The sequence below is a fragment of the Erythrolamprus reginae genome, chromosome 11 (assembly GCF_031021105.1).
Source record: "Erythrolamprus reginae isolate rEryReg1 chromosome 11, rEryReg1.hap1, whole genome shotgun sequence".
NCBI lineage: Eukaryota > Metazoa > Chordata > Lepidosauria > Squamata > Dipsadidae > Erythrolamprus > Erythrolamprus reginae.
Window position 1 is genome coordinate 28,533,946 of NC_091960.1, and position 25,208 is coordinate 28,559,153.

At 45.8% G+C, this 25,208-nt stretch overlaps 1 protein-coding gene across 2 annotated transcripts in view; it reads left to right on the forward strand.

Moving 5' to 3' along the window:
• Nucleotides 1-25,208, forward strand: part of CLSPN (claspin) — a 70,211-nt gene that overhangs the window by 22,684 nt on the left and 22,319 nt on the right. For both annotated transcript variants that reach the window (XM_070763868.1, XM_070763869.1), the window contains exons 8-15: nucleotides 1,707-2,248; nucleotides 5,270-5,464; nucleotides 7,411-7,616; nucleotides 8,908-9,107; nucleotides 10,337-10,401; nucleotides 17,988-18,193; nucleotides 19,188-19,348; nucleotides 22,069-22,283. In XM_070763868.1, the coding sequence (XP_070619969.1) occupies nucleotides 1,707-2,248; nucleotides 5,270-5,464; nucleotides 7,411-7,616; nucleotides 8,908-9,107; nucleotides 10,337-10,401; nucleotides 17,988-18,193; nucleotides 19,188-19,348; nucleotides 22,069-22,283 (1,790 nt within the window). The remainder of the gene's footprint in view (nucleotides 1-1,706; nucleotides 2,249-5,269; nucleotides 5,465-7,410; nucleotides 7,617-8,907; nucleotides 9,108-10,336; nucleotides 10,402-17,987; nucleotides 18,194-19,187; nucleotides 19,349-22,068; nucleotides 22,284-25,208) is intronic.

Genomic DNA, 25,208 nt, shown 5'->3' on the forward strand with positions numbered 1-25,208 from the left:
TACTAGGCTCAGTTCCACCGGATTGGACATGAGCAACCCATGTGACTGCTGTACCCGCTCACCGTACGAGAAGAGGCGTTCAGGTAAGCAATCAACGCCTATTTTAATAAATATTTTTTTTAATAAACTTTAATAAAGAAACATGGTGAGTAATAATCTAAATGGTTGCTAAGGGAATGGGAAATTGCAATTTAGGGGTTTAAAGTGTTAAGGGAAGGCTTGTGATACTGATCATAGCCAAAAATAGTGTATTTACTTCCGCATCTCTACTTCGCGGAAATTCAACTTTCACGGGCAGTCTCGGAACGCATCCCCCGTGAAAATCAAGGGAACACTGTACAGTGATCCCTCGAGTATCGCGAGGGTTACGTTCCAAGACCCCTCGCGATACTCGATTTTTCACGATATAGTGGTGCGGAAGTAAAAACACCATCTGCGCATGCGCGCCCTTTTTTCCATGGCCGCGCATGTGCAGATGGTGGAGTTTGCGTGGGCGGCAGGGAAACCCCAATCTTCGTCTGCTCGCTGCTGCTGCGGCCGGCCAGCAGCTGATCTGCTCGGCGGCAGCAGCAGCGAGCAGACGAAGATCGGGGTTTCCCTGCCGCCCACGCAAAGGGGAAAGCCCGATTCGGCTCCTCGCTGCTGCCGCCGAGCAGATCAGCTGCTGGCCGGCCGCAGCAGCAGCGAGCAGACGAAGATTGGGGTTTCCCCGCCGCCCACGCAAAGGGGAAACCCCGGCTCCTCGCTGATGCCCCCGCCCGCCCGCCGCCCGCCAGCAAGAGGGGGAGAGATAGAGAAAGAGAGAGAAGGAAAGAAAGAGATGAGAGAGGGAGGAAGAGAGTGTGAGAGAGGAAGAAGCAAGATAGAGAAAGAGAGAGAGAAAGAAAGATGAGAAAGGAAGGAAGGAAGAGAGTGACGTCATCGGGTGGAAAAATCGCAATATAGCGTTTCGCGAAGATCGAGATCGCGAAAATCGAGGGATCACTGTAATCCAATCATGATTATTATTATTTTTTTCGGTATAAGATTTTTATTTTTCTCCACCATAAAGTAAAACAATATATAGTTATAAACACAACAACGATGCTTAAAACCAATCATATATAAACTTTTCTTTTCTTATTACTCCCTCAATAAAGGCTCTTTTCTCTACTCGTTTAAAATTTTCCATTACCGGTAATTTTATACAACATTATCAATTCTTAAAAATCTAAATAAAAATTTTCCCTCACCGTCTTACTACAAAAGGTTACATTACATCAGTGCAAAGAATAATAAAATCTCTTTTATCTAAATTTTAATATTGTATCATATAGCTAATTAAAAAATCTTTCTTTATATATATATCTTTAATAAAAGAAACTATTCATAATATATCACCTACATTGTAAAATAAAGTTCTATGTGTTTAAAATCTAAACAATAAGTAAATTTTGTGTTATATCGTTATATAATGCTACCATCATTTCTCATCTTTGCCCTCTGGCTTGCAAAGTTTAAATCAAATTCTCATGTTTCAATTTTTCCAAAATTAACCAATTACTAATACATACGTATCTCTTAGTTTTCTATCCAGGATTATTTATTCCATCTAGATCCCTTCTTTTATATTCTCCATATTTTAGCTTGATTGCCTCACATTTTGAATTGACTTGAGTTCAAGGGAAAAGAGGATGTTGCTGATTTATCTGTGCCTTGATCAACAGATCAATGAAAACTCAACCCGACTCATTCGAAGAAGATGACGTGACAGGAAGCTCCAGTGTCAGCTGCCATAACTATGGGAAAGAAAAGCCTTTTCAGCCAGGAATATTGGATCAGCCAATTTCGGGGTTTGCAAATCCTTTGGCTGCCAGTCTAGGCAGCTCTTCTGCGGAGGAAATGGAACATTTGATAGGAGATTGCTCCGAAGAAGATAAGTGGAATGATGATTCCAAAACGGAATTTAGGGAGGATCTAAATTCCAGGAAAGAAGTGGAGCTTAATGAACTCCCTGCTGACCCCAATAAACCACCAGAGGAGAAACTGGAAGGAAATATAGTTGAAGAAAGAGAGGCACAATCATCGGAATTGCCTGTGGTACCCCAAGAACCCATTCAAGACTCGGAGCCCCTAGTGGAAACTCCCAGTGACAAGATAAAAAAGTCCAGATTGGATCGGCTACGGATGCTGGGGGTGGATCTGAGTATTAAGCCTAAGCTATGTTCTGACATGGAGTCGTTTATTGACCTCAATGAACCCAACAGAGGTATGGTAACCCTGAACCAGGGGTGGGCTTCCAAATGTTTAGCAAGGGGTGGGCATGACTACGGTGGCCGTGGCCTGGCCCTCCTGCACCACAGCAGGGAGGGCATTTTTTGTATGAGCCATGGTGGCGCAGTGGTTAGAGTGCAGTACTGCAAGCTGCTGACTGCTGGCTGTAGTTCACCAGTTCAAATCTCACCACCGGCTAAAGGTTGACTTGAAAACGACAAACTCTAAATTAGCAACGCTGCATGTGATAAATACAAAGAAAGAAAGTAACCTCACAAAGATAATATGGGAACTAAGGAGGAAAGGTATACAGAGAATAGAACAGTTATATGAAAGGAACGGAAGAATTAATAGAAATGAAATAGAGAGGTGCCTGGGACAACAAAACTGGTTACAAATCAACACGATAAGCACATATTTAAGTAAAAGGGAAAATAAAGAAATATTCATGAGACAAGAAATAAATTTAGAAAAGATACTAAGGGAAAAGTGTAAGAATATAAAAGCACAAACAGGTAACATATATAGAGAATTATTACAAGCAGAAGAACAAGTAGTAAAAGGACTGACGAGATATTGGCAGGACGAATTAGAAATTGATGAATGGGATATGGAAGGTATAATTGAAAATATTAAAATAATTAAAAACACAAGAATAAGAGAAATGAGAAGAAAAATATTACATAAATGGTATTATACACCAGTACAATTAGCACGTTTTCAAACAACGAAGAAAGGAAATTGTTGGCATGGGTGTAAGGGAAAAGGAGTATGCATATGTTTTGGGAATGTAATAAAGTTCCAAAATTTTGGAAACAAATACAAATGGAAGTGAATAAAATTACGAATGGTAATTGGAAAATAACTAAGGAAGCAGCATTATTGATAAAAAATAGTGAGGTAAAAGAATATGAAGGTTGACTCAGCCTTCCGAGGTGGGTAAAATGAGGACCCAGGTTGTTGGGGGCAATATGCTGGCTCTGTAAACCGCTTAGAGAGGGTTGTAAAGCACTGTGAAGCGGTATATAAGTCTAAGTACTATTGCTATTGCTTTTGCCCTGCCTGGGTTCTGGAGGCTTTCTTTGAGCCTCCAGGAGGGCGAAAAGTCCAGAGGCCCCCTGGAGGCTGGATTTTGGCCTTCCCAAACTTCCCGTAGGCTTGTATTTCGCCCTCCCTGAGCTTTCGCACACAGCCTGCACATGCCTGTATCCAAAACAGACCGCTTTGGGACTCCGGGGAGGGGAGGAGTGGGCGGGGTCAACCGGGAGTGGGATTGGGGGGTTCTCCAAACTGCACAGAATCTTAGCTAGAGGTTCACCCAAACCCCTGTGAACCCCCCCAAAATAGATGATGCCTATGGACCGGCACTGACCAAACTCGATCTGTGATGACATTGTGATGTCACCAGCGGGTTCAGCTGATCCAGTCCAAAAGGAATCCACAATCTGAGTATTGTATTGGCAGTTCTGTGTTAACAAAAACTTCAGAAGAAAAGGATTTAGGGGTAGTAATTTCTGACAGTCTCAAAATGGGTGAATAGTGCAGTCAGGCGGTAGGGAAAGCAAGTAGGATGTTTGGCTGCATAGCTAGAGGTATCACAAGCAGGAAGAGGGAGATTATGATCCCGCTATATAGAGCACTGGTGAGACCACATTTGGAATACTGTGTTCAGTTCTGGAGACCTCACCTACAAAAAGATATTGACAAAATTGAATGGGTCCAAAGACGGGCTACAAGAATGGTGGAAGGTCTTAAGCATAAAACGTATCAGGAAAGACTTCAGGAACTCAATCTGTATAGTCTGGAGGACAGAAGGAAAACGGGGGACATGATCGAAACATTTAAATATATTAAAGGGTTAAATAAGGTCCAGGAGGGAAGTGTTTTTTATAGGAAAGTGAACACAAGAACAAGGGGACACAATCTGAAGTTAGTTGGGGGAAAGATCAAAAGCAACATGAGAAAATATTATTTTACTGAAAGAGTAGTAAGATCCTTGGAACAAACTTCCAGCAGACGTAGTAGATAAATCCACAGTAACTGAATTTAAACATGCCTGGGATAAACATATCTCCATCCTAAGATAAAATACAGAAAATAGTATAAGGGCAGACTAGATGGACCATGAGGTCTTTTTCTGCTGTCAGATTTCTATGTTTCTATGTTTCTAAACCAGGAGGAACCCATCCCTGATTTTTGTGCTTTATTGACTGAATTGCTCAACGATGGAAATTATGGCCCTAATTGCTTTGTAATTCAAGAACTAACTCCAATAAATTCCTTTTAACACAAGGAACTTAAATATGCAATTTAAATTAAAAGCAAGAACAGAGAGAAAAAAAATTGACATGACATTGTCAGAGAGATATTTCTCATAAATACCCACCCAATCAACGAATTGTGATTTTACTACTTTTTCTGTGCCTGATATTTGCTGTTTGCCTTGCTGAGGTTAAGCAAAAGGCAAGGTTATTCATTTTTTTTCAAAATCAAGTGGTAGAAATTACCCCAATGAAGGAATTCTTCCAAAACTAATTTTGTGGGAAAGATAGTGCCAGATATTTTATCACTTTTTCTCCAGTTTGTTTCCACATTTAAAATAATAAACTGTTGCATATAGATATCTGTGATAATGATGGCACACAGCAGTCGCGAGAAAAGAAGGAAATGGGAAAAAAAGATTTTTTTTTCCCTATTGCAAAAATTTCCTATTGTACTTCCTAATTTGCACAAGCCAATACTGTACAAATTTGACCATTAGCAGGTGGAGGATACTGTGTGTGGTATCCTCATTCAAATAATAAAATTACTCTTAAAATGAAAAGAATGTTTGAGCATCCTTTATCTTGATTTTATCCTGTGGCTTGATTTTAGATCTGTGGCATTTTGTGATTTGTTCAAGAGATAAATTTGTAAACATAAAGAAATTGAGAATTGAGTTATGTGCGAATCCAGCATTGAGCGGGCTTTTTAAAAAAAGTAAATTTCTTTTTGCCTTTTTGTTTGGGTTTTGCAGAACTGGAAGCTTTGAAAGAACGCTTTGTAAAGCATGCATTTCTCCCAGCCAAACCAAAGACAGAACAACGAACGGTGAGCTTGAATATTATTTGTAAAGAAACGAAGGATGATGGCAAGGAGGAGCTGAAAGTGGACGTGGTACCAATAGTGCTGGCTGCAGAGAAGGTAGAGGATGCTGCCCGGACTAAACCAGGTATGATTGGGAGAGCAGAGATTCAAGGTTTAATGTAAAGCAGTGTTTCCCAACCTTGGCAACTTGAAGATATCTGGACTTCAGCTCTACTCAATAGCCAAGTGGGATGAGAAGAGCTGATAGTTTAGCTGGACCAAATTCTCAGCTGATTTTGACCAGTTCTAACCACCTGGCTTTTGAGTAAAGGAAGAAGCAAGTGTGAGGTCTAAACTGCCAATTCATTTGCACTGGCTAGATTAGCCTGGCTAGATTAGCCTGTCAGCCCTGTCATTTCTATGCCTTGTTGCAAAAACTTCAGGACTTGCCCATCATTGGAATAAAAATCCTTCCTTTGGCTGGTTAAGTATTGACTGTCTCCTTGATTTGCCTTGGTCAAGTCTGAAGGCTTATTGACAATACCATAGAAATAATCTAGCCCTGCTTCCAGCGATCTCTTTCTCACTTGAAAAAATTTCAATCGAAGGTCGCTGCCCCCCCCCCCCCCCCCAGTTTTGTTTCATTCATCAGGAAAGTTGGCAAAGATTTAGATTTATTGGATTTATATGCCGCCCCTCTCCGCAGACTCGGGGCGGCTCACAACAATAGCAAAAAACAGTACATAGTGACAAATCCAATGCCCACCAATCAAATTACAATTTTAAGTTAAGAAATTCATAAAACAATTTCAATATATATAAAAAACAAGCGCACAATCAATCAAACAGCAAAACAACATGGGCAAGGGGGAGATGTTTTAGTTCCCCCATGCCTGATGGCAGAGGTGGGTTTTAAGGAGTTTACGAAAGGCAAGGAGATTGGGGGCAATCCTAATCTCAGGGGGGAGCTGGTTCTAGAGGGTCGGAGCCACCACAGAGAAGGCTCTTCCCCTGGGTCCCGCCAGACGACATTGTTTAGTCGACGGGACCCGAAGAAGGCCGACTCTGTGGGACCTAACCGCTCGCTGGGATTCGTGCGGCAGAAGGCGGTTTCCGAAGGGAAGGGGAAAAGATGTTTTTAATCTGTTTTGCCATCAACAGGCAGATAACAAATAAAGAGAGCAAATATTTCGGGTGTGTCTCAGTGCAGGTAGTTCTTGTTTAATGACAGCTTCATTTAGCAACTGTCACAATTATGCGGATGATGAAAAAGAAACTTTGGCAAAAAAAAATGAGACCAGGTTGAGGGGACATTTAAGATAATTATGGATAGAAAGAAGGACAAAGGGCATAATTGTATTACTTTTCATCTTTTTCCTTTTAATTTCTTCCTTGTTTCTCTGTTTCCTATTTTATATATTTTTTTGGTCTACTTTGTTATGGTGAAAATTTCTAACAAAACCCCCAGAAACTTCAGAAAACTAATATTACAATCAGTCCTCACATCTTTCGCCTTCACAGGCCCAGAAAGCAAAGGAAAACTGAAGGTGAGATCATAAGCACAGTTACGGGTCCAGTTAACTTCATTTAATGGCCCAATTGCTGGTTATTAAATGAGGACTACCCCTGCATCCGTCAACACCTTATGCTTCAAAGCATCGTCAGTGCTGAGTTCTCTCCAGACTTCAAAACAAGAGCCAAGGGGTTCTATATTCTTGGGGACAGGATGACCCTGCAGTAGTTAATAGAAACATATGTTTCTATGTTTCTATTAACTACTGCAGGGTCATCCTGTCCCCAAGAATATAGAACCCCTTGGCTCTTGTTTTGAAGTCTGGAGAGAACTCAGCACTGACGATGCTTTGAAGCATAAGGTGTTGACGGATTGTTTTAACACCCTTGGAAAATAAAGCCCAGGGCTGTTCCAGCCCGTTTGTGAAATGCCTTTCCTTTTCCAGGTGCTCCATTTTTGCTTTTGAGCTCAGTTGCGTGCAGCTTTGCCGAAATGATGGCTTGAAGCCATAAAAACTAAAGAGGTGTGTGTGTCGCGCAGGCCTCACTGTCTTCCTGCCTGTCTTCCTAACGACCCAGGTGAAAAGCTGCAGATGCTGAAGGCGAAGCTGCAGGCGGCCATGAAGCTTCGCAGGATGGAAGAGCGCCAGAAGCGACACGCGTTGTTCAAACTGGATAATGAGGAGGTGGTGGAGGAGGAAGAGGAGGAGGAGGAGGAGGAGATGTCAGATGAATTGGAGGAGGAGGAGGAGGAAGAAGAAGCAGCCACCACCACCAATCAGCAGGTCTCTTTCCCTTTTTGTGGCCTCCTTTGGCAAGTTTTGGCATGTGGTTAGTTGGGAGAAATCAACCCGGGAATCGAGATAATTGGCGTCCTGATGAAGAGAGATCCTTTCTTGGCTTGCTGCCCAGAAGATAAAAGTTCTTTGAAATTAATACCTCCCCTCCTCCAGCCATAATTAAGTAATGAAGTCTTCTAAGGCTTCAACTGTCCAGAAATGAGAGTGATGGGTGTCCTATAGGCTAAATTATTGGGTAGCTTTGCGGTCAGAAACCTCGCCTCTCCCTGCACTCCATGCCCTTAACTGTCCTGTTAATCAATCAAAAGGAGATTTACTCTCCAAGAAGCAGGGATACAAAGGTGCAGAGGTTTGGTCTCTGCCACTCTAAAGCTGGCCAGGCCATTTTCTGTGGTTGTGTTTCATGTGGCTGGAGGACACCAAGTTATGAAAATGGCTGTTCCATATCTCACTTCAGTTATAGAGTCACCAAATAAGTGCTGGTAGGAAATGAAGCTGAGGATGACAGGTTTATGTCCAAGGCAACTCAGAGGACCTGTTCCTTTCCAATTCGGTTGTTCTGTTATTTATTTATTTATTGGATTTGTATGTCGCCCCTCTCCGTAGACTCGGGGCGGCTAACAACAGTAATAAAAACAGCTTATAAACAATCCAATATTAAAACAGTTAAAAACCCTTATTATAAAACCAAACATACAGACAGACATACCATGCATAAAATTGTAAAGGCCTAGGGGGCAAGAGTATCTCAGTTCCCCCATGCCTGGCGGCAGAGGTGGGTTTTAAGCAGCTTGCGAAAGGCAAGGAGGGTGAGGGCAATTCTAATCTCTGGGGGGAGTTGGTTCCAGAGGGCCGGGGCCGCCACAGAGAAGGCTCTTCCCCTAGGTCCCGCCAAGCGACATTGTTTAGTTGACGGGACCCGGAGAAGACCCACTCTGTGGGACCTAACTGGTCGCTGGGATTCGTGCGGCAGAAGGCGGTCCCTGAGATAATCTGGTCCGGTGCCATGAAGGCCTTTGTAGGTCATTACCAACACTTTGAATTGTGACCGGAAACTGATCGGCAACCAATGCAGACTGCGGAGTGTTGATGTAACATGGGCATATTTGGGAAAGCCCATGATTGCTCTCGCAGCTGCATTCTGCACGACTTTATACGTTTTTGAGCACTGTTGTTAACTTCAAGCAATCGTTGAACTAATGACTATAAGTCAAGAGGTATCTGTACTTCTGCTTCACTCATGGAGGGGTGTGTTTGTGTGTGTGTGTGTCTTTAGATCCCAGATGGTCTTGGAGAGATGGAGGAGGAGCACGCAGATCTCAGGGAGGACCGTCTTGAGGATGATAAAGAAACAGACAAAGAATCAGCTGATGAAGACGAAGCCGCCAACGTTGGATTGCCCCGCAGTGTTGTTTCAAAGCCTGCCTCCACAGAGACAACATTGCTCCTGTTTAAAGACAATTCTTCCAAAATAGGGTACTTAAAAAAAATCCAGAGCAAAAAAGTAACTGCTTTCGTTGTACATCCAGTTATGCCGAACCTTTTTTGGTTTGCATGCCAAAAGGATGCGTGTGTGTGCTAGCACACACGTGTGCTCACACCTGTTCCCTCTTCCACACACATGTGCACCCCCCTCCCCAGCACTGGCCCTGGGCATGCGCACAATCTCCACGCATGCACACAGGTCTCACTGAAGCTGGGGTGGTGGAAAAATGTGCAAACCGGAAGTTTGGAAAAACGGACTTCCGGTTTGCATGTTGTGCTATTTTTTCCACTCTGGAGCCTTAAGGGAAGCTTCCCGGAAGCCTCCGGAGGGCGAAACGGCCTTCCCCCAGGCTGAAACTCAGCTGCCTAGCACATGCATGCGCCTTGGAGCTGACATAGAGCAACACCTTGTGTGCCTTCTGATATGGCTCCATGTTGTGGCACGCATGCCATAGGTCCTAAACCTTGTTTTGGGAGAGACAATAGCCAGTATCTTTCCTACCTGTCAAATGCTACCCAAAACATCTCAATGAACTCTTCTATTTAATTTGTTGGAAAATTTATTGGCCATTTGGGGCAACTCCCTCCCTCCGTCTCTCCCTCCCTCTCTCTTTCCCTCCCTCTCTCCCTCCCTCCCTCTCTCCCTCCCTTTCTCTCTCCCTCCCTCTCTCCCTCCCTCTCCCTCCCTCCCTCTCTCCATCTCTCCCTCCCTCTTTCCCTCCCTCCCTCTCTCTCTCCCTCCCTCTCTCCCTCCCTTTCTCTCTCCCTCCCTCCCTCCCTCTCTCCATCTCTCCCTCCCTCTTTCTCTCCCTCCCTCCCTCTCTCCCTCCCTTTCTCCCTCCCTCCCTCTCTCCATCTCTCACTCCCTCTTTCTCTCCCTCCCTCTCTCTCTCTCTCTCCCTCTCTCCCTCCCTCCCTCTCTCCATCTCCCTTCCTCTCTCACTCCCTCTCTCTCTCCCTCTCGCTCTCCCTCCCGCTCTCCCTCCCTCTCTCCATCTCTCCCTCTCTCTCTCCCTCCCTCCCTCTCTTCCCTTGTATTTGTTACATTTGTTTATAAGATTAACTTGCATTTCCTTCAATAATTGCTCAGTGGATTTTTTTCAAGAAGCCTAAACTAATAATTAAGACACATTTAAAATAAACCAATGTAGGTTAGCACGTTCTCCTGATAAATCATATTGATGTCTTAAATGGTTTTTTGTTTTTGTTTTTTGGGGCAGATGTTTTTCAGCAGGTGAAAAAGTTGAGCTGGAAGAAACCCTGAGCAAGAGAGCAGAGAAGCAAGGTAGAACATCTGTCCTTTTTCTTGTTATTTTCTATCCTTTTCCTGGTGAATAAGGCAAGGGCCTTGCAGATCTTCTATTTACTGTTTTTTTTAAAAAAAATCTGCCTTTCACACCTGTCGCTCAGGGTGGACTACATCCATTAAAAAAATAGAAGGAGGCCCTGTCCTCAGGCCTCAAACCCATCAAACTGCTATCTTAGAATCATCCGAAAGATATATATTCTACATGTTATAAAGTATTAGTGGCGTTGCTGTTTTTCATATTTAGTAGACAGTGGACAAATCATGCAGTTGTATTTTGGAGAGTTTTTTTGGAAAGTCAACCCTGGGACTGATCTGGTCAGCCAGCTGCTTTTTAAACAGCCATGCTTCAAGGTCCTCCAGAGCAGCTCCTGAGTCCAGCTGCACTTACTGGACCCACTTGACTTAATCCTTCGACAGATCACAGTGACAAAATAGTGTTCCTGTAAATAGCAAGAGGAGGAGGAGACAGGATCTAGAATAAGCTTGTCATTGTATGCATTAAAGAATAAATTCACCTGTCCCAGAGTTTTGATTAGAGGAGTGCCATGCAGTTAATTATGATTAGATCAGTGCCATCCTAGAGAACATGGGAACCTAAGAAGCTTGTTAGTACACGGTACATGGTTGTTAGGGTTTGCCATTGTAAACTACCTATTGTAGTTTCTTGTAGTATCACTTTAAATATTTTGGGCTGGTTTGCCATAAGAGGGCGCCAGTACTCATTCCCTCAATGATGCTTTATCGCTCATTCGTTTTTGCTTTGCCTTGAGAGGGGAGTGTTTTTGCTTAGTGCTTGTTATGGATTGTTTCTATTTTGTATACAGTGATACCTCGTCTTACAAACGCCTCGTCATACAAACTTTTCGAGATACAAACCCGGGGTTTAAGATTTTTTTGCCTCTTCTTACAAACTATTTTCACCTTACAAACCCACCGCCGCCGCTGGGATGCCCCGCCTCCAGACTTCTGTTGCCAGCGAAGCACCCGTTTTTACGCTGCTGGGATTCCCCTGAGGCTCCGCTCCATGGGAACCCCCACCTCTGGACTTCCGTGTTTTTGTGATGCTGCAGGGGAATCCCAGCAGCGCAATAACGGGCACTTCGCTGGCAACAGAAGTCCGGAGGTGGGGTTTCCCAGCAAGGGTAGCCTCAGTGAAATCGCAGCATTGCAAAAACACAGAGGTCTGGAGGTGGGGTTTTGAGGACTTTGGTGTTTTTGCGATGCTGCGATTTCACTGATGCTCCCTTCACTGGGGAACCCCACCTCCAGACTTCCATTGCCAGCGAAGCACCCGTTTTTGCACTGCTGGGATTCCCCTGCAGCATTGCAAAAACACGGAAGTCTGGAGGTGGGGTTCAAAAACGGGCGCTTCGGCTGGCAAAAGGGGTGAATTTTGGGCTTGCACGCATTAATTGCTTTTCCATTGATTCCTATGGAAAACATTGTTTCGTCTTACAAACTTTTCATCTTAAGAACCTCGTCCCAGAACCAATTAAGTTTGTAAGACAAGGTATCACTGTACAGTGGAACCTCAAGATACGAACTTAATTGGTTCCAGGGAAAGGTTCGTAACACGAAAGGTTCGTAAGACGAAACATTGTTTCCCATAGGAAACAATGTAAAGTCAATTAATCCGTGCAACAAAAAAAAAAACAACCGCAAAAAAACGCTGCCGCCCGGCTGTCACCTTTAAAAACAGCCGGGCGGCTTCCCTCTCTCTCTCTCTCCTTCCTCCCTCCTCCTCCTCTTCCTCCTCCTCCCGTATTCCACCTCCCTCCCAGCCCGCTAGGCAGGCCAGTGGTCCCCGTCACGGCGGCCCGATTGAGGGGCCGGCGGTCTCCGCCAGGGAGAGCTTCCTGGCTTTCGTTCTTGTTGGATTCGCGCGTTTTCATGCCCAGGAAGCTCTCCGAAGTGAGGAGAACCGCCGCTGTCGCCGCTCGGCCGCGCCTCCTCGCCCGCCGCCCGCCCGCCTGCCCAGGATGCAGACCTGCTGCCTCGCCCTGCGCCTGCTGCCGGCCCGATCCTGCGTCTATTGCTTCTGGGCTGGTTCCATTCTGTTCCCTACCGGCCCGATTGAGGGGCCGGCGGGAGGAAAGCGAATGCCTCTCTCTTTGGGGTTTTCGCTGGGGGGGGAGGAAGTTAGGAAGGTCCTACCTCTCCCCCCAGCGAAAACCCCAAAGATTGTTTGCTGCCATACGATTTAGCAGCAAAGTGACGTGGATGGATGGAAAGCTGAAACAGCCCGGTTTCAGCTTTCCATCCCTTCACGTCACTTCGCCGCTAAATCGTGTGGCAGCAAACAATCTTTGGGGTTTTCGCTGGGGGGGGGAGGAAGTTAGGAAGGTCCTACTTCTCCCCCCAGCGAAAACCCCAAAGATTGTTTGCTGCCATACGATTTAGCAGCAAAGTGACGTGGATGGATGGAAAGCTGAAACAGCCCGGTTTCAGCTTTCCATCCCTTCACGTCACTTCGCCGCTAAATCGTGTGGCAGCAAACAATCTTTGGGGTTTTCGCTGGGGGGGGGGAGGAAGTTAGGAAGGTCCTACTTCTCCCCCCAGCGAAAACCCCAAAGATTGTTTGCTGCCATACGATTTAGCAGCAAAGTGACGTGGATGGATGGAAAGCTTAAACAGCCCGGTTTCAGCTTTCCATCCCTTCACGTCACTTCGCCGCTAAATCGTGTGGCAGCAAACAATCTTTGGGGTTTTCGCTGGGGGGGGGGAGGAAGTTAGAAAGGTCCTACTTCTCCCCCCAGCGAAAACCCCAAAGATTGTTTGCTGCCATACGATTTAGCAGCAAAGTGACGTGGATGGATGGAAAGCTTAAACAGCCCGGTTTCAGCTTTCCATCCCTTCACGTCACTTCGCCGCTAAATCGTGTGGCAGCAAACAATCTTTGGGGTTTTCGCTGGGGGGGGGAGGAAGTTAGGAAGGTCCTACTTCTCCCCCCAGCGAAAACCCCAAAGATTGTTTGCTGCCATACGATTTAGCAGCAAAGTGACGTGGATGGATGGAAAGCTTAAACAGCCCGGTTTCAGCTTTCCATCCCTTCACGTCACTTCGCCGCTAAATCGTGTGGCAGCAAACAATCTTTGGGGTTTTCGCTGGGGGGGGGAGGAAGTTAGGAAGGTCCTACTTCTCCCCCCAGCGAAAACCCCAAAGATTGTTTGCTGCCATACGATTTAGCAGCAAAGTGACGTGGATGGATGGAAAGCTTAAACAGCCCGGTTTCAGCTTTCCATCCCTTCACGTCACTTCGCCGCTAAATCGTGTGGCAGCAAACAATCTTTGGGGTTTTCGCTGGGGGGGGGGAGGAAGTTAGGAAGGTCCTACTTCTCCCCCCAGCGAAAACCCCAAAGATTGTTTGCTGCCATACGATTTAGCAGCAAAGTGACGTGGATGGATGGAAAGCTTAAACAGCCCGGTTTCAGCTTTCCATCCCTTCACGTCACTTCGCCGCTAAATCGTGTGGCAGCAAACAATCTTTGGGGTTTTCGCTGGGGGGGGGAGGAAGTTAGGAAGGTCCTACTTCTCCCCCCAGCGAAAACCCCAAAGATTGTTTGCTGCCATACGATTTAGCAGCAAAGTGACGTGGATGGATGGAAAGCTGAAACAGCCCGGTTTCAGCTTTCCATCCCTTCACGTCACTTCGCCGCTAAATCGTGTGGCAGCAAACAATCTTTGGGGTTTTCGCTGGGGGGGGAGGAAGTTAGGAAGGTCCTACTTCTCCCCCCAGCGAAAACCCCAAAGATTGTTTGCTGCCATACGATTTAGCGGCGAAGTGACGTGGATGGATGGAAAGCTGAAACAGGCGAAAGGCGAGGAAGCCTATTGTTGCAGCTGCCACAGCGGAGACATTTGGGGTTTTGGCTGGGGAGGGAGGGGAAGGCAGGAGGTCCGGCCCTTCATTTGCCCTCCCAGCAAAAGGCAAAGCCGCGCAGCTCCGCATCGCCGAAGGAGGCTTAACCCCACCACTCTGTCCCACCCCTCGGCCGTATCCGGCATAACTTCCTCCTGCCTATCCCCGCTCTTCTGCCGGCCACGGCCGAGGGGTGGGACAGAGGGGTGGGGTTAAGCCTCCTTCGGCGATGCGGAGCTGTGCGGCTTTGTCTTTTGCTGGGAGGGCAAATGAAGGGCCGGACCTCCTGCCTTCCCCTCCCCCCCCCAGCCAAAACCCCAAATGTCTCCGCTGTGGCAGCTGCTACAATAGGCTTCCTCGCCTTTCGCCCGTGCCTGGCGGGAGCTGAAGAGTGCTTTGCCCAGTGCAAAGTTGACAGCAAGCAGCTCCGCAGTCCCGAAAGGAGGCTTAACCCCACCCCTCTGTCCCACCCCTCGCCCGTGGCCGGCAGAAGAGCGGGGATAGGCAGGAGGAAGTTATGCCGGATACGGGCGAGGGGTGGGACAGAGGGGCGGGGTTAAGCCTCCTTTGGGGACTGCGGAGCTGCTTGCTGTCAACTTTGCACTGGGCAAAGCACTCTTCACCTCCCGCCAGGCACGGGCGAGGGCGTGGAAGCTTATTGTAGCTCGCCCATGGCCGGCAGAAGATCGCTCTTGCCCGGCTTCCCCGCGAGGCATCAGGTCAGCATTCTGGGCGGGCGGGCGGCGGACGAGGAGGGGGAAAGCCTCCTGCAGCAGCTGCCACAGCCGCCGGCTTCCCCGCCGCCCGCCCCACAGAATGCTGACCTGATGCCTCGCGCGGAAGCCGGGCAAGAGCGATCTTCTGCCGGCCATGGGCGAGCGGCAGGGAGTCGGGGCTGCTGGCAAGCGCCCCAGCCTGGCTGTGACCTTTTAAAACAGCCGGGGGGCTTCCCAGGAGCCTCCGGAAGCCAAACGCCAAACCCGAACTTCCGCGTTCGGCGTTGGGAGGCTCCTGAGAAGCCGCCCGGCTGTTTTAAAAGGTGACCGCCGGGCTGGGGGGCTTCCCAGCACCCCCCCGAACCCCGAACCTGGAAGTTCGGCAAAAGTTCGGGATTCGGGAGGTTGCTGGGAAGCCCCCCAGCCCGGCGGTCACCTTTTAAAACAGCCCGGGGGCTTCCCAGGAGCCTCCCAATGCCGAACCCGGAAGTTCGGGTTTGGCGTTCGTAACTTGAAAAAAGTTCGTAAGAAGAGGCAAATTTTTTCTGAACCCCGGGTTCGTATCACGAATTGTTCGTAAGACGAGGGGTTCGTATCTTGAGGTACCACTGTATATGTAAATAGTACTTATTAAGCATAACTAAGTCTGTGTCTTTTTCTTTGGCTTTACCACGCATCTACATTCTGTTAAAATTCTCTGCTCAGTGTATGTCAAAGGTCTCATAGCCTAGCTATACTGAGACCTACCAACAAAACTGACTTATGTAGCAGTTCCAGCCTGCTAGTTCATTCATAGTTTTGGTCACCCACGTAATTGATTTAGTACCCAAATGAATTGATTTTATGGGTTTGCATCAGTAGTGGGTTCTAAAACCCTTTACTACTGGTTTGCGCTTGCAACAATTCTACGCATGTGCAGAAACCTCCCAGGTGGGTCAGTGGAGTCTCCTGGCACTACCAGTTCTAAGAACTTGTCCGAACCACGAGCAGCCCACTGCTGGTTTGCACGAGAGACCAAATGGTAAACTTAAAAGTCTGGATTCACACAATCAACTAAGCCACTAAGATGGAAGTTAACCATGGTTCAGCAGAGTTTGTAGACTCTTCTTTCATCAGAAGGCTGAAAACTGTGTCGCCATATTAGGTCTGATCCTTTAGGGATGAATGGGATGGTTGCAATGCCATTGGAAAAGGGTGGGGCTTGTGTGGCAATGTGACAATACAGTACAGTGATCCCCCGATCATTGCGAGGGTTCCGTTCCAGGACCCCTAGCAATGATCGGATTTTCGCGAAGTAGCGCTGCGGAAGTAAAAACACCATCTGCGCATGCGCAGATGGTGTTTTTACTTCCGCAGCGCTAGCGAGGAGCCGAAGATTGGGGTTCCTGGGAAGGGGACTCAGCTGGGAAGCGGCGCGGCTGTTTTAAAACGTCGCCGCCGGCATGGGGGGCTTGCCAGCACCCCCCGGACCCCCAACCCGGGTTTGGGGGGCTGCTAGGAAGTCCCCCATGCCGGCGGCGACGTTTTAAAACAGCCGCGCGGCTTCGCAACTGAGTCCCGAAGACAAACGTCAAAGGCGAACTTCCGCGTTTGTCTTCGGGACTCATTGGGAAGCCGGGCGGCTGTTTTAAAACGTCGCCGCCGGCATGGGGGGCTTGCCAGCACCCCCCCGAACCCGGGTGGCCGGGGGAGCAGCGAGCTAACGGCGGGCGAGCGGGTGCTGGGGGGGGCTTCTCGCCCTCCCGCCAGCAAGAGGGGGAGCGAACGGCGTGGGCGGGTGAAGGGCGGGCGAGTGGCAGCGAGGAGTTTGCGTGGGCGGTGGGGAAACTCCTCGCTGATGCCCGCCGCTTGCCTTCCCGCCAGCAAGAGGGGGAAGACCCAGGGAAGCCGCCCAGCAGCTGATCTGCCCGGCGCCATCTACGCATGCGTGGCCATAAAAAAAGGGCACGCATGCGCAGATGGTGTTTTGACTTCCGGGTTGAAAAATCGCGATTTAGCCCGTTCGCAATGATCGGGATCGCGATACCCGTGGGATCACTGTATTCCTGAACTTGCGACCAGAATTGAGCCCTTTGCTGTCGAGTGAAATTTGCTCCATTTTACACAGTTTTTGACACAGTTGTTAAGTGAATCATGTTGTTAAGTGAATCTGGCTTCCCCCATTGACTTTGTTTGTTGGAAGCCAGCTGGGAAGGTTACAAATGATGATCACATGACCCAGGACAGTGCAGATGTCATAAATACATGCCAAGTTCCCAAATTTTGCTCATGTTGCCATGCTGCAAACCAGCACAGTCTGTGAAAACCAATCATAAGTCACTTTTTTCAGTGGCATTGCAATTTTGGACCTTCACTAAACAACTGGTTTAAGTCAAGGACTATCTGTCCTTCTTTCACCAGACTTCTTTTGTTGCCCTGTAGGTGTCACTGATTGGATTATTTCTTTAAACTTCAAAGAAATATTTAAATATCATCATCATCATCATCATCATCATCATCATCATCATCATTATTATTAATTAAATTTGTATGCCGCCCCTCTCCGTAGACTCGGGGCGGCTCACAACAGTAATAGAAAAAACAATGTAGAATACAAATCTAATAATTAAAACTAAAAACCCATAATTAAAAAAAACATGCACACAACATACCATACATAAACAATACAGGCCTGAGAAGTTATATCAGTTCCCCCATGTCTGACGACAGAGGTGAGTTTTAAGGAATTTACGAAAGGCAAGGAAGGTGGGGGCAGTTCTAATCTCAGGGGGGAGCTGGCTCCAGAGGGTCGGGGCCGCCACAGAGGAGGCTCTTCCCCTGGGACCCGCCAAACGACATTGTTTAGTCGACGGGACCCGGAGAAGGCCAACCCCGTGGGACCTAATCGGTCGCTGGGAATATGTTCCTGAAGTGCTGAGTGTTTTTACTTTGATTATTTCTCTAGAACTGATCACGTTTTCTATCCTCGTCCTTTTTCCTTCTCTTAGATGATGAAGATTCATTCTTGCTGCCAACGTTGGCAAAGGAGAACAGCCACAACAGCAGTTTTGAGCTCATCGGCTCCATGATTCCCTCTTACCAGCCGTGTAATAAGCAAATGGGACGCGGAGGCCACTTTTTCTCTGGGGTTGGAGCAGCCCGCTCTCCTTCTCCGGGCTTCTTCAAAACAAGCTTCATCAGCTCAGCTTCTAAGGCAAGCCATTGTTGCGTTAGTCTTCACAGCATTTAAGTTTGATGCTAAATGAATTACAAAGACACACAATGCAAGAGCAGGAAGGAAGCATTGCGGGGTTTTTTAATTTGATTGTTTGCTCATTTATTATTTGCACAAAAAGTTACATAATTCACAAACATAATAATAATAATAATAATAATAATAATAATAATAATAATAATAATAATTTATTGGATTTGTATGCCGCCCCTCCGTAGACTCGGGGCGGCTAACAACAATGATAAAACAACATGTAACAATCCAATAATAAAAACAGCTAAAAACCCTTATTGTAAAACCAAACATACACACAAACATACCATGCATGACTTGTAATGGCCTAGGGGGGAGGAATATCTCAACTCCCCCATGCCTGGCGGTATAAGTGAGTCTTCAGTAGTTTACGAAAGACAGGGAGGGTGGGGGCCGTTCTAATCTCTGGGGGGGAGTTGGTTCCAGAGGTCCAGGGCTGCCACAGAGAAGGCTCTTCCCCTGGGGCCCGCCAAACGATATTGTTTAGTCGATGGGACCCGGAGAAGGCCAACTCTGTGGGACATTATCGGTTGCTGGGATTCGTGTGGTAGCAGGTGGTTCCGGAGGTAATCTGGTCCAATGCCATGTAGGGCTTTAAAGGTCATGACCAACACTTTGAATTGTGACCAGAAACGGATCGGCAGCCAATGCAAGCCACAGAGTGTTGAAGAAACGTGGGCAAATCTTGGAAGCCCCACGATGGCTCTCGCAGCTGCGTTCTGCACGATCTGAAGTTTCCGAACCCATACGTTCCGAAACATACATTGTTAGGAATCACAGTTCCTATTTTGGTTATAGCACAAGATTGGTTTGCAAAATTTTTATATGCTTATATTTTGAATATTTTTGATATATTTGTAAATCCTTTCACCATACCTGTTTATGGGTTGAAGATCTGGCCTGCGTTAATGAATTTCTGTTTTGTTTGGGATCTAAGCAGAGTTCAGGAAAGGCATCGGAGCCATCGCTGCCCATAGAAGATTCCCAGGATCTCTACAATGCTACACCCGAGGAGAAAAGCCCAGTTCCAACCGGCAGAAGGTTCCAATTTCAATTCTCCCTTGAAGATGACACGCAGAGCCAGTTGCTTGATGCAGATGGGTAGGTAGCATAAGAACACAAAGCATCAATTAAAAAAAAAAGATGATACAGACTAATGCTAATGCCAAAGCTGTGCAGAAACCATTAAAAGGAAATTATTATTATTATTATTATTATTATTATTATTATTATTATTATTATTATTTGTTGGATTTGTATGCTGCCCCTCTCCGCAGACTCGGGGCGGTTAACAACAATGATAAAAAACAACATGTAACAATCCAATTTAATAAAACAACTAAAAACCCTTATTATAAAAACCAAACATACACACAAACATACCATACATAACTTGTAATGGCCTAGGGGAAGGAATATCCTAACTCCCCCATGCCATGGGTCTTGAGTAATTTGCGAAAGACGAGGGTGGGGGCCGTTCTAATCTCTGGGGGGAGTTGATTCCAGAGGGCCGGGGCCGCCACAGAGAAGGCTCTTCCCCTGGGGCCCAACAATCGACATTGTTTGGTCGACAGGACCTGGAGAAGACCAACTCTGTGGGACCTTATCGGCCACTGGGATTCATGCGGTAGAAGGCGGTTCCGGATGTATTCTGGCCCAATGCCATGTAGGGCTTTAAAGGTCATTACCAACACTTTGATTTGTGACCGGAAACCGATCGGCAGCCAGTGCAGGCCCGGATTGGTCCTGAGAAAGGAAGACAGGAGAAAGAAACTCAAAATAACCCTGCATTGATTCGGTTCCGTATAAGAAAAGGCAGAGGCATTAACTTGGCAGATTTTAAAGATTCCGTTGTTCTGTTTAATGTTCTAAAGTAGCATTCCTGAAATCCTTACACACTTTCCTCTCCTGGCCTAGCTTAAAAATGCTAATTTATAAGAACTTATGAGAGCCTTGGTGCAGTGGTTAGAGTGCAGTACTGCAGACTTACTTCTGCCGATCACTGGCTGCCAGCAGTTTGACAGATCGAATCTCAGTAGGCTCAAGGTTGACTCATCCTTCCATCCTTCCAAGGTTGGTAAACTGTGGATCCAGATTGTTGGGGGCAGGAGGCTGATTCTTTTTGGGGTTTTTTTGAAAAAAATATTTTTTAAAAAAATAATAATAATAATATGTTTATTAAACATTAAAAACGGGGTACAGAAAAGTAAAGGGAATATATACAATGTACATTCTAGCAGTTATAGTTTACTTATATAGTACGCGTAAATGGGGAAGGAGAAAAGAAGAAAGGAAGGGGATTGGGGAATAATAATAATAATAATAATAATAATAATAATAATAATAATAATAATAATAATAAATTTATTGGACTTGTATGCCGCCCCTCTCCGAAGACTCGGGGCGGCTCACAACAATAATAAAACAATATAGCAGTAAAACAAATCCAATATTAAAAAACATATATAAAACCCCAGCAATTAAAACCATACAGCACCAAACCAGAAGGGAAAGAGATACAAGAGGAGGAAGGATAGAAAATTAGAGCAAAAAAAGAGTGGTAAGAAGAGTGTAGAGGGCCAGCGTTAGCTGGGACTCCCATGCTTTGCGGCCTGTGGTTTAAACATATAGGTGGTGTAGATTTCCCTGAAGTTTTATCCATATGTGTTTGACGTAGTTGCTAGTGCCAACACGTATCAGTGGTTTAAGGGTTTGTTCATTCAGTTTCTTTGTGGTTCAAAATTTGTGTCGATCGATGTTTACAGTTTGTCGTTTCAATTTGATATTATGATTCGTGTCGTAGTTTGCTGATTCTCTAAACCACTTAGAGAGGGCTGTAAAGCACTGTGAAGCGGTATATACGTCTAAATGCTATTGATAAACTGAAAGTCGCCTTATCCTCTCTCAGTGTTTTCCAACTGTAGGCATTTTAAGACCTGTGGATTTCAACTCCCAGAATACTGCCAGTTGTGGATTATGGGTGTTTGTGGAATTCTGAGAGTTGAAGTCTGCACATCTTAAAATGGCTACGGTTGGGGAAACAATGTTCCATATGGATTTCCAAGTCCCAAAACTAGAGGTTTTCTTCGTGGTGGTTGGCTTGTTTATTTTGCATAGAGCCAGCAGTTGCTGTCTGTTCCGAGTCCTCGGAGAGGGGCGGCATACAAATCCAATAAACAAACAAACAAACAATCCATGGTTTATACAAATCCTCTTAAGGGCAAGGGGGCAGCTATGGCACCGGACCAGGCTATCATGGCACCGGACCAGGGTATCTACGAGACCGCCTTCTGCCGCACAAATCCCAGCAACCAGTTAGGTCCCACAGAGTTGGTCTCCTCCGAGTCCCGTCAACTAAACAATGTTGTTTGGCGGGACCCAGAGGAAGAGCCTTCTCTGTGGCGGCTCCGACCCTCTGGAATCAGCTCCCTCCAGAGATTAGAACTGCCCCCACCCTCCTTGCCTTTCGTAAACTCCTTAAAACCCACCTCTGTCGTCAAGCGTGGGGGAACTGAAACATCTCCCCCTGCCTATGTAATTTTCTGGGTATGATATGACTGTATGTATGTTTTTTATATATTGGGGTTTTTTTTGGGTTTTTTAGACTTTTTAAATGTATTATTGTTATTTTAGAGTCTAACTATTAGATTTGTCATTATATATTGTTTTTCTCATTGCTGTGAGCCGCCCCGAGTCTACGGAGAGGGACGGCATACAAATCTAATAAATAATAATAATAATAATAATAATAATAATAATAATAATAATAATATCTGAATTGTCTGTAAAGGCAACTTATAAAACCCAATCTTGACTTTCAGATTTTTGAACGTTGGCCCTCACCGGAACAAATACCAGTCCTGCAAGAGCCGTCTGCCTTTGGCCAGCATGGATGAGAATGCAATGGATGCCAACATGGGCGAATTGTTTGACCTGTATTCTGGGCAGAACGAGAAGTCTCCTAACCCAGGCAGCGGCAAGAAGTCAGATATCGAGGAATTGCTCAATCTTTGCTCTGGAAAATTTCCATCTCAGGGTGAGTGGGTGTCTCCTGAAAAGTACAGTAGGGAGAATTGCTATAATTAAGAATATAATTAAGTGTCCAGTTCTGGTCCCCATGATACAAAAAAAAAGATGTTTAGACACTAGAAAGAGTGCAAAGAAGAGCAGCAAAGATGATACGGCTTAACCATATGATGAATGACTCAGGGAACTTTACGTGATGGCGAACCTATGGCATGGGTACCACAAGTGGCACACGGAGCCAGATCTGCTGGTGCGTGAGCTTTTCCCTAGCTCAGCTCCAACATGCCTTTACAAGCAATGAAAACTGCAGTTTAATGTTTCCAAATGTAAAATAATGCACTTGGGGAAAAGGAATCCACAATCCGAGTATTGTATTGGCAGTTCTGTGTTAGCAAAAACTTCAGAAGAGAAGGATTTAGGGGTAGTGATTTCTGACAGTCTCAAAATGGGTGAACAGTGCAGTCAGGCGGTAGGGAAAGCAAATAGGATGCTTGGCTGCATAGCTAGAGGTATAACAAGCAGGAAGAGGGAGATTATGATCCCGCTATATAGAGCGCTGGTGAGACCCCATTTGGAATACTGTGTTCAGTTCTGGAGACCTCACCTACAAAAAGATATTGACAAAATTGAACGGGTCCAAAGACGGGCTACAAGAATGGTGGAAGGTCTTAAGCATAAAACGTATCAGGAAAGACTTCATGAACTCAATCTGTCTAGTCTGGAGGACAGAAGGAAAAGGGGGGACATGATCGAAACATTTAAATATGTTAAAGGCTTAAATAAGGTCCAGGAGGGAAGTGTTTTTAATAGGAAAGTGAACACAAGAACAAGGGGACACAATCTGAAATTAGTTGGGGGAATGATCAAAGGCAACATGAGAAAATATTATTTTACTGAAAGAGTAGTAGATCCTTGGAACAAATTTCCAGCAGACGTGGTTGGTAAATCCACAGTAACTGAATTTAAACATGCCTGGGATAAACATATATCCATCCTAAGATAAAATACAGAAAATAGTATAAGGGCAGACTAGATGGACCATGAGGTCTTTTTCTGCCGTCAGTCTTCTATGTTTCTATTCATGTGTGCGCTGGCCAGCTGATTTTTAGCTTGCGCAGAGGCTCTGGGAGGGCGTTTTTGGCTTCCAGGGAGCCTCCGGGGGGGTGGGAGTGGCGGAGGGCATTTTTACCCTTCCCTGGCTCTAGGGAAGCCTTTGTGGCCTTGGGAGGGTGACACACAAGCCTACTGGGCCCACCAGAAGTTGGGAAACAGGCCGTTTCTGGTTTCCAGAGGACCTCCAGGTGGGGTGGGGGAAACTGTTTCCACCCTCCCCAGGCACTGAATTATGGGTGTGGGCACTTGTGCATGCACAGCAGCACACCTGCACGCTCTTTTGGCACCCAAGGGAAAAAAAGGTTCGCCATCACTGGTCTAGTCTAACACAGAGAAAGATTGTGGTGATATGATAGCCGCCTTCCAGTACTTGAGTGATTGTCATAGAAAAGAGGAGGTCAAATCTGTTTTGCACAGCATTTTTTTTTCTTTTAAATATTAGATTTGTTTACTGTACATTGTTTATTATTGTGGTGAGCCGCCCCGAGAGTCTGCGGAGAGGGGCGGCATTCAAATCTAATTAATAATAATAATAATAATAATAATAATAATAAAAATAAAAATAATAGAAACACTATTATTATTATTATTATTATTATTGTTATTACTGTTGTTGTTGTTATTATTATTATTATTTAAGGGCAGGACAAGAAATAATGGGTAGATCATTGGAGCTCCAACCTAGAACAAAGGAGACAATTAATCCAGTAGTGGGTTTCAATTGCGAGTCGTTCGCTATTGGGAGTGAATGTGCAGTGTTTCTGCACAGCCATAAAGATGTCTGGATGGGTGGGTGGAGCTTCCCACCTCTGCTGCTACCAGTTCGCCCAAACCGATACCAACCTATCACTGAATGAATCTGAAACTGAGTTCTCCATCACTGGAGGATTTAAAAAATAAGGACCCCCTGCTTGAGCAGAGGACCTCCAAGGTTCTCCAACCTTATTACTCTATGTTCCATTCATCTTCATCGGGATTGGTGCTAAATTCTGCACTCAACTTTTGTCAACCACAATGCAGGCAAGAGAATAGGATTTCTACATTTCTAAGCCCTGTGTGAAAATTATATTTCACCCCTTGGGTCAAACTGGCTCTTAGCTTGGATGCCAAGCACTCAAGGTTTGTTAGTTCCAGGGCAACAGCCCTTTTAGAAGTGGAACAATTAATAATAGAAGCACTTAAGGCTACCACTCAGCGTCATTTTTTCCTGCCAACTGAACTGGGAGTGTTTAATCTCTTTGCTCTTTTGTTCCAAGGATTTTCCATCCCCGTCCCCTCCAAAACCTGTTAGTTAAATAAGTTACCTTGAGAATCATACTAACTGACTCTCAAGTAGTGAATCATCATGAGCCCAAATGTCCTTGGGAGCGGATGGGGCTTCTGAATTCATTTCACCAGCCTTTTCTGTTACACTTCAGAAATATTACTTTTTGAACCCCTGGTTGCATTCGAACAAACTTCCCAGCCCTCCAGTATAGTCTCCTTTGGAGTCCCCATCAAATTATTCTAGAAGTCGAGGATTCCACAAAGCTGAGTTCAAAAAGCTGTGTTGATCTCTGTGTGAAACCTGTTTCTTTAGAGCAGTGTTTCCCAACCTTGGCAACTTGAAGATATTTGGACTTCAAATCCCAGAATACCCCAGCCAGCAAATGCTGGCTGGGGAATTCTGGGAATTGAAGTCCAAATATTTTCAAGTTGCCAAGGTTGGGAAACACTGCTTTAGAGTAACGGGAGCAATTTTATGGGTTGGCCAAAGCCCATCCTTGGCATTTGAAGAGGGGTAGGATCTTCAGAAGAATGGACTGCGGTATGAAAATGGGTA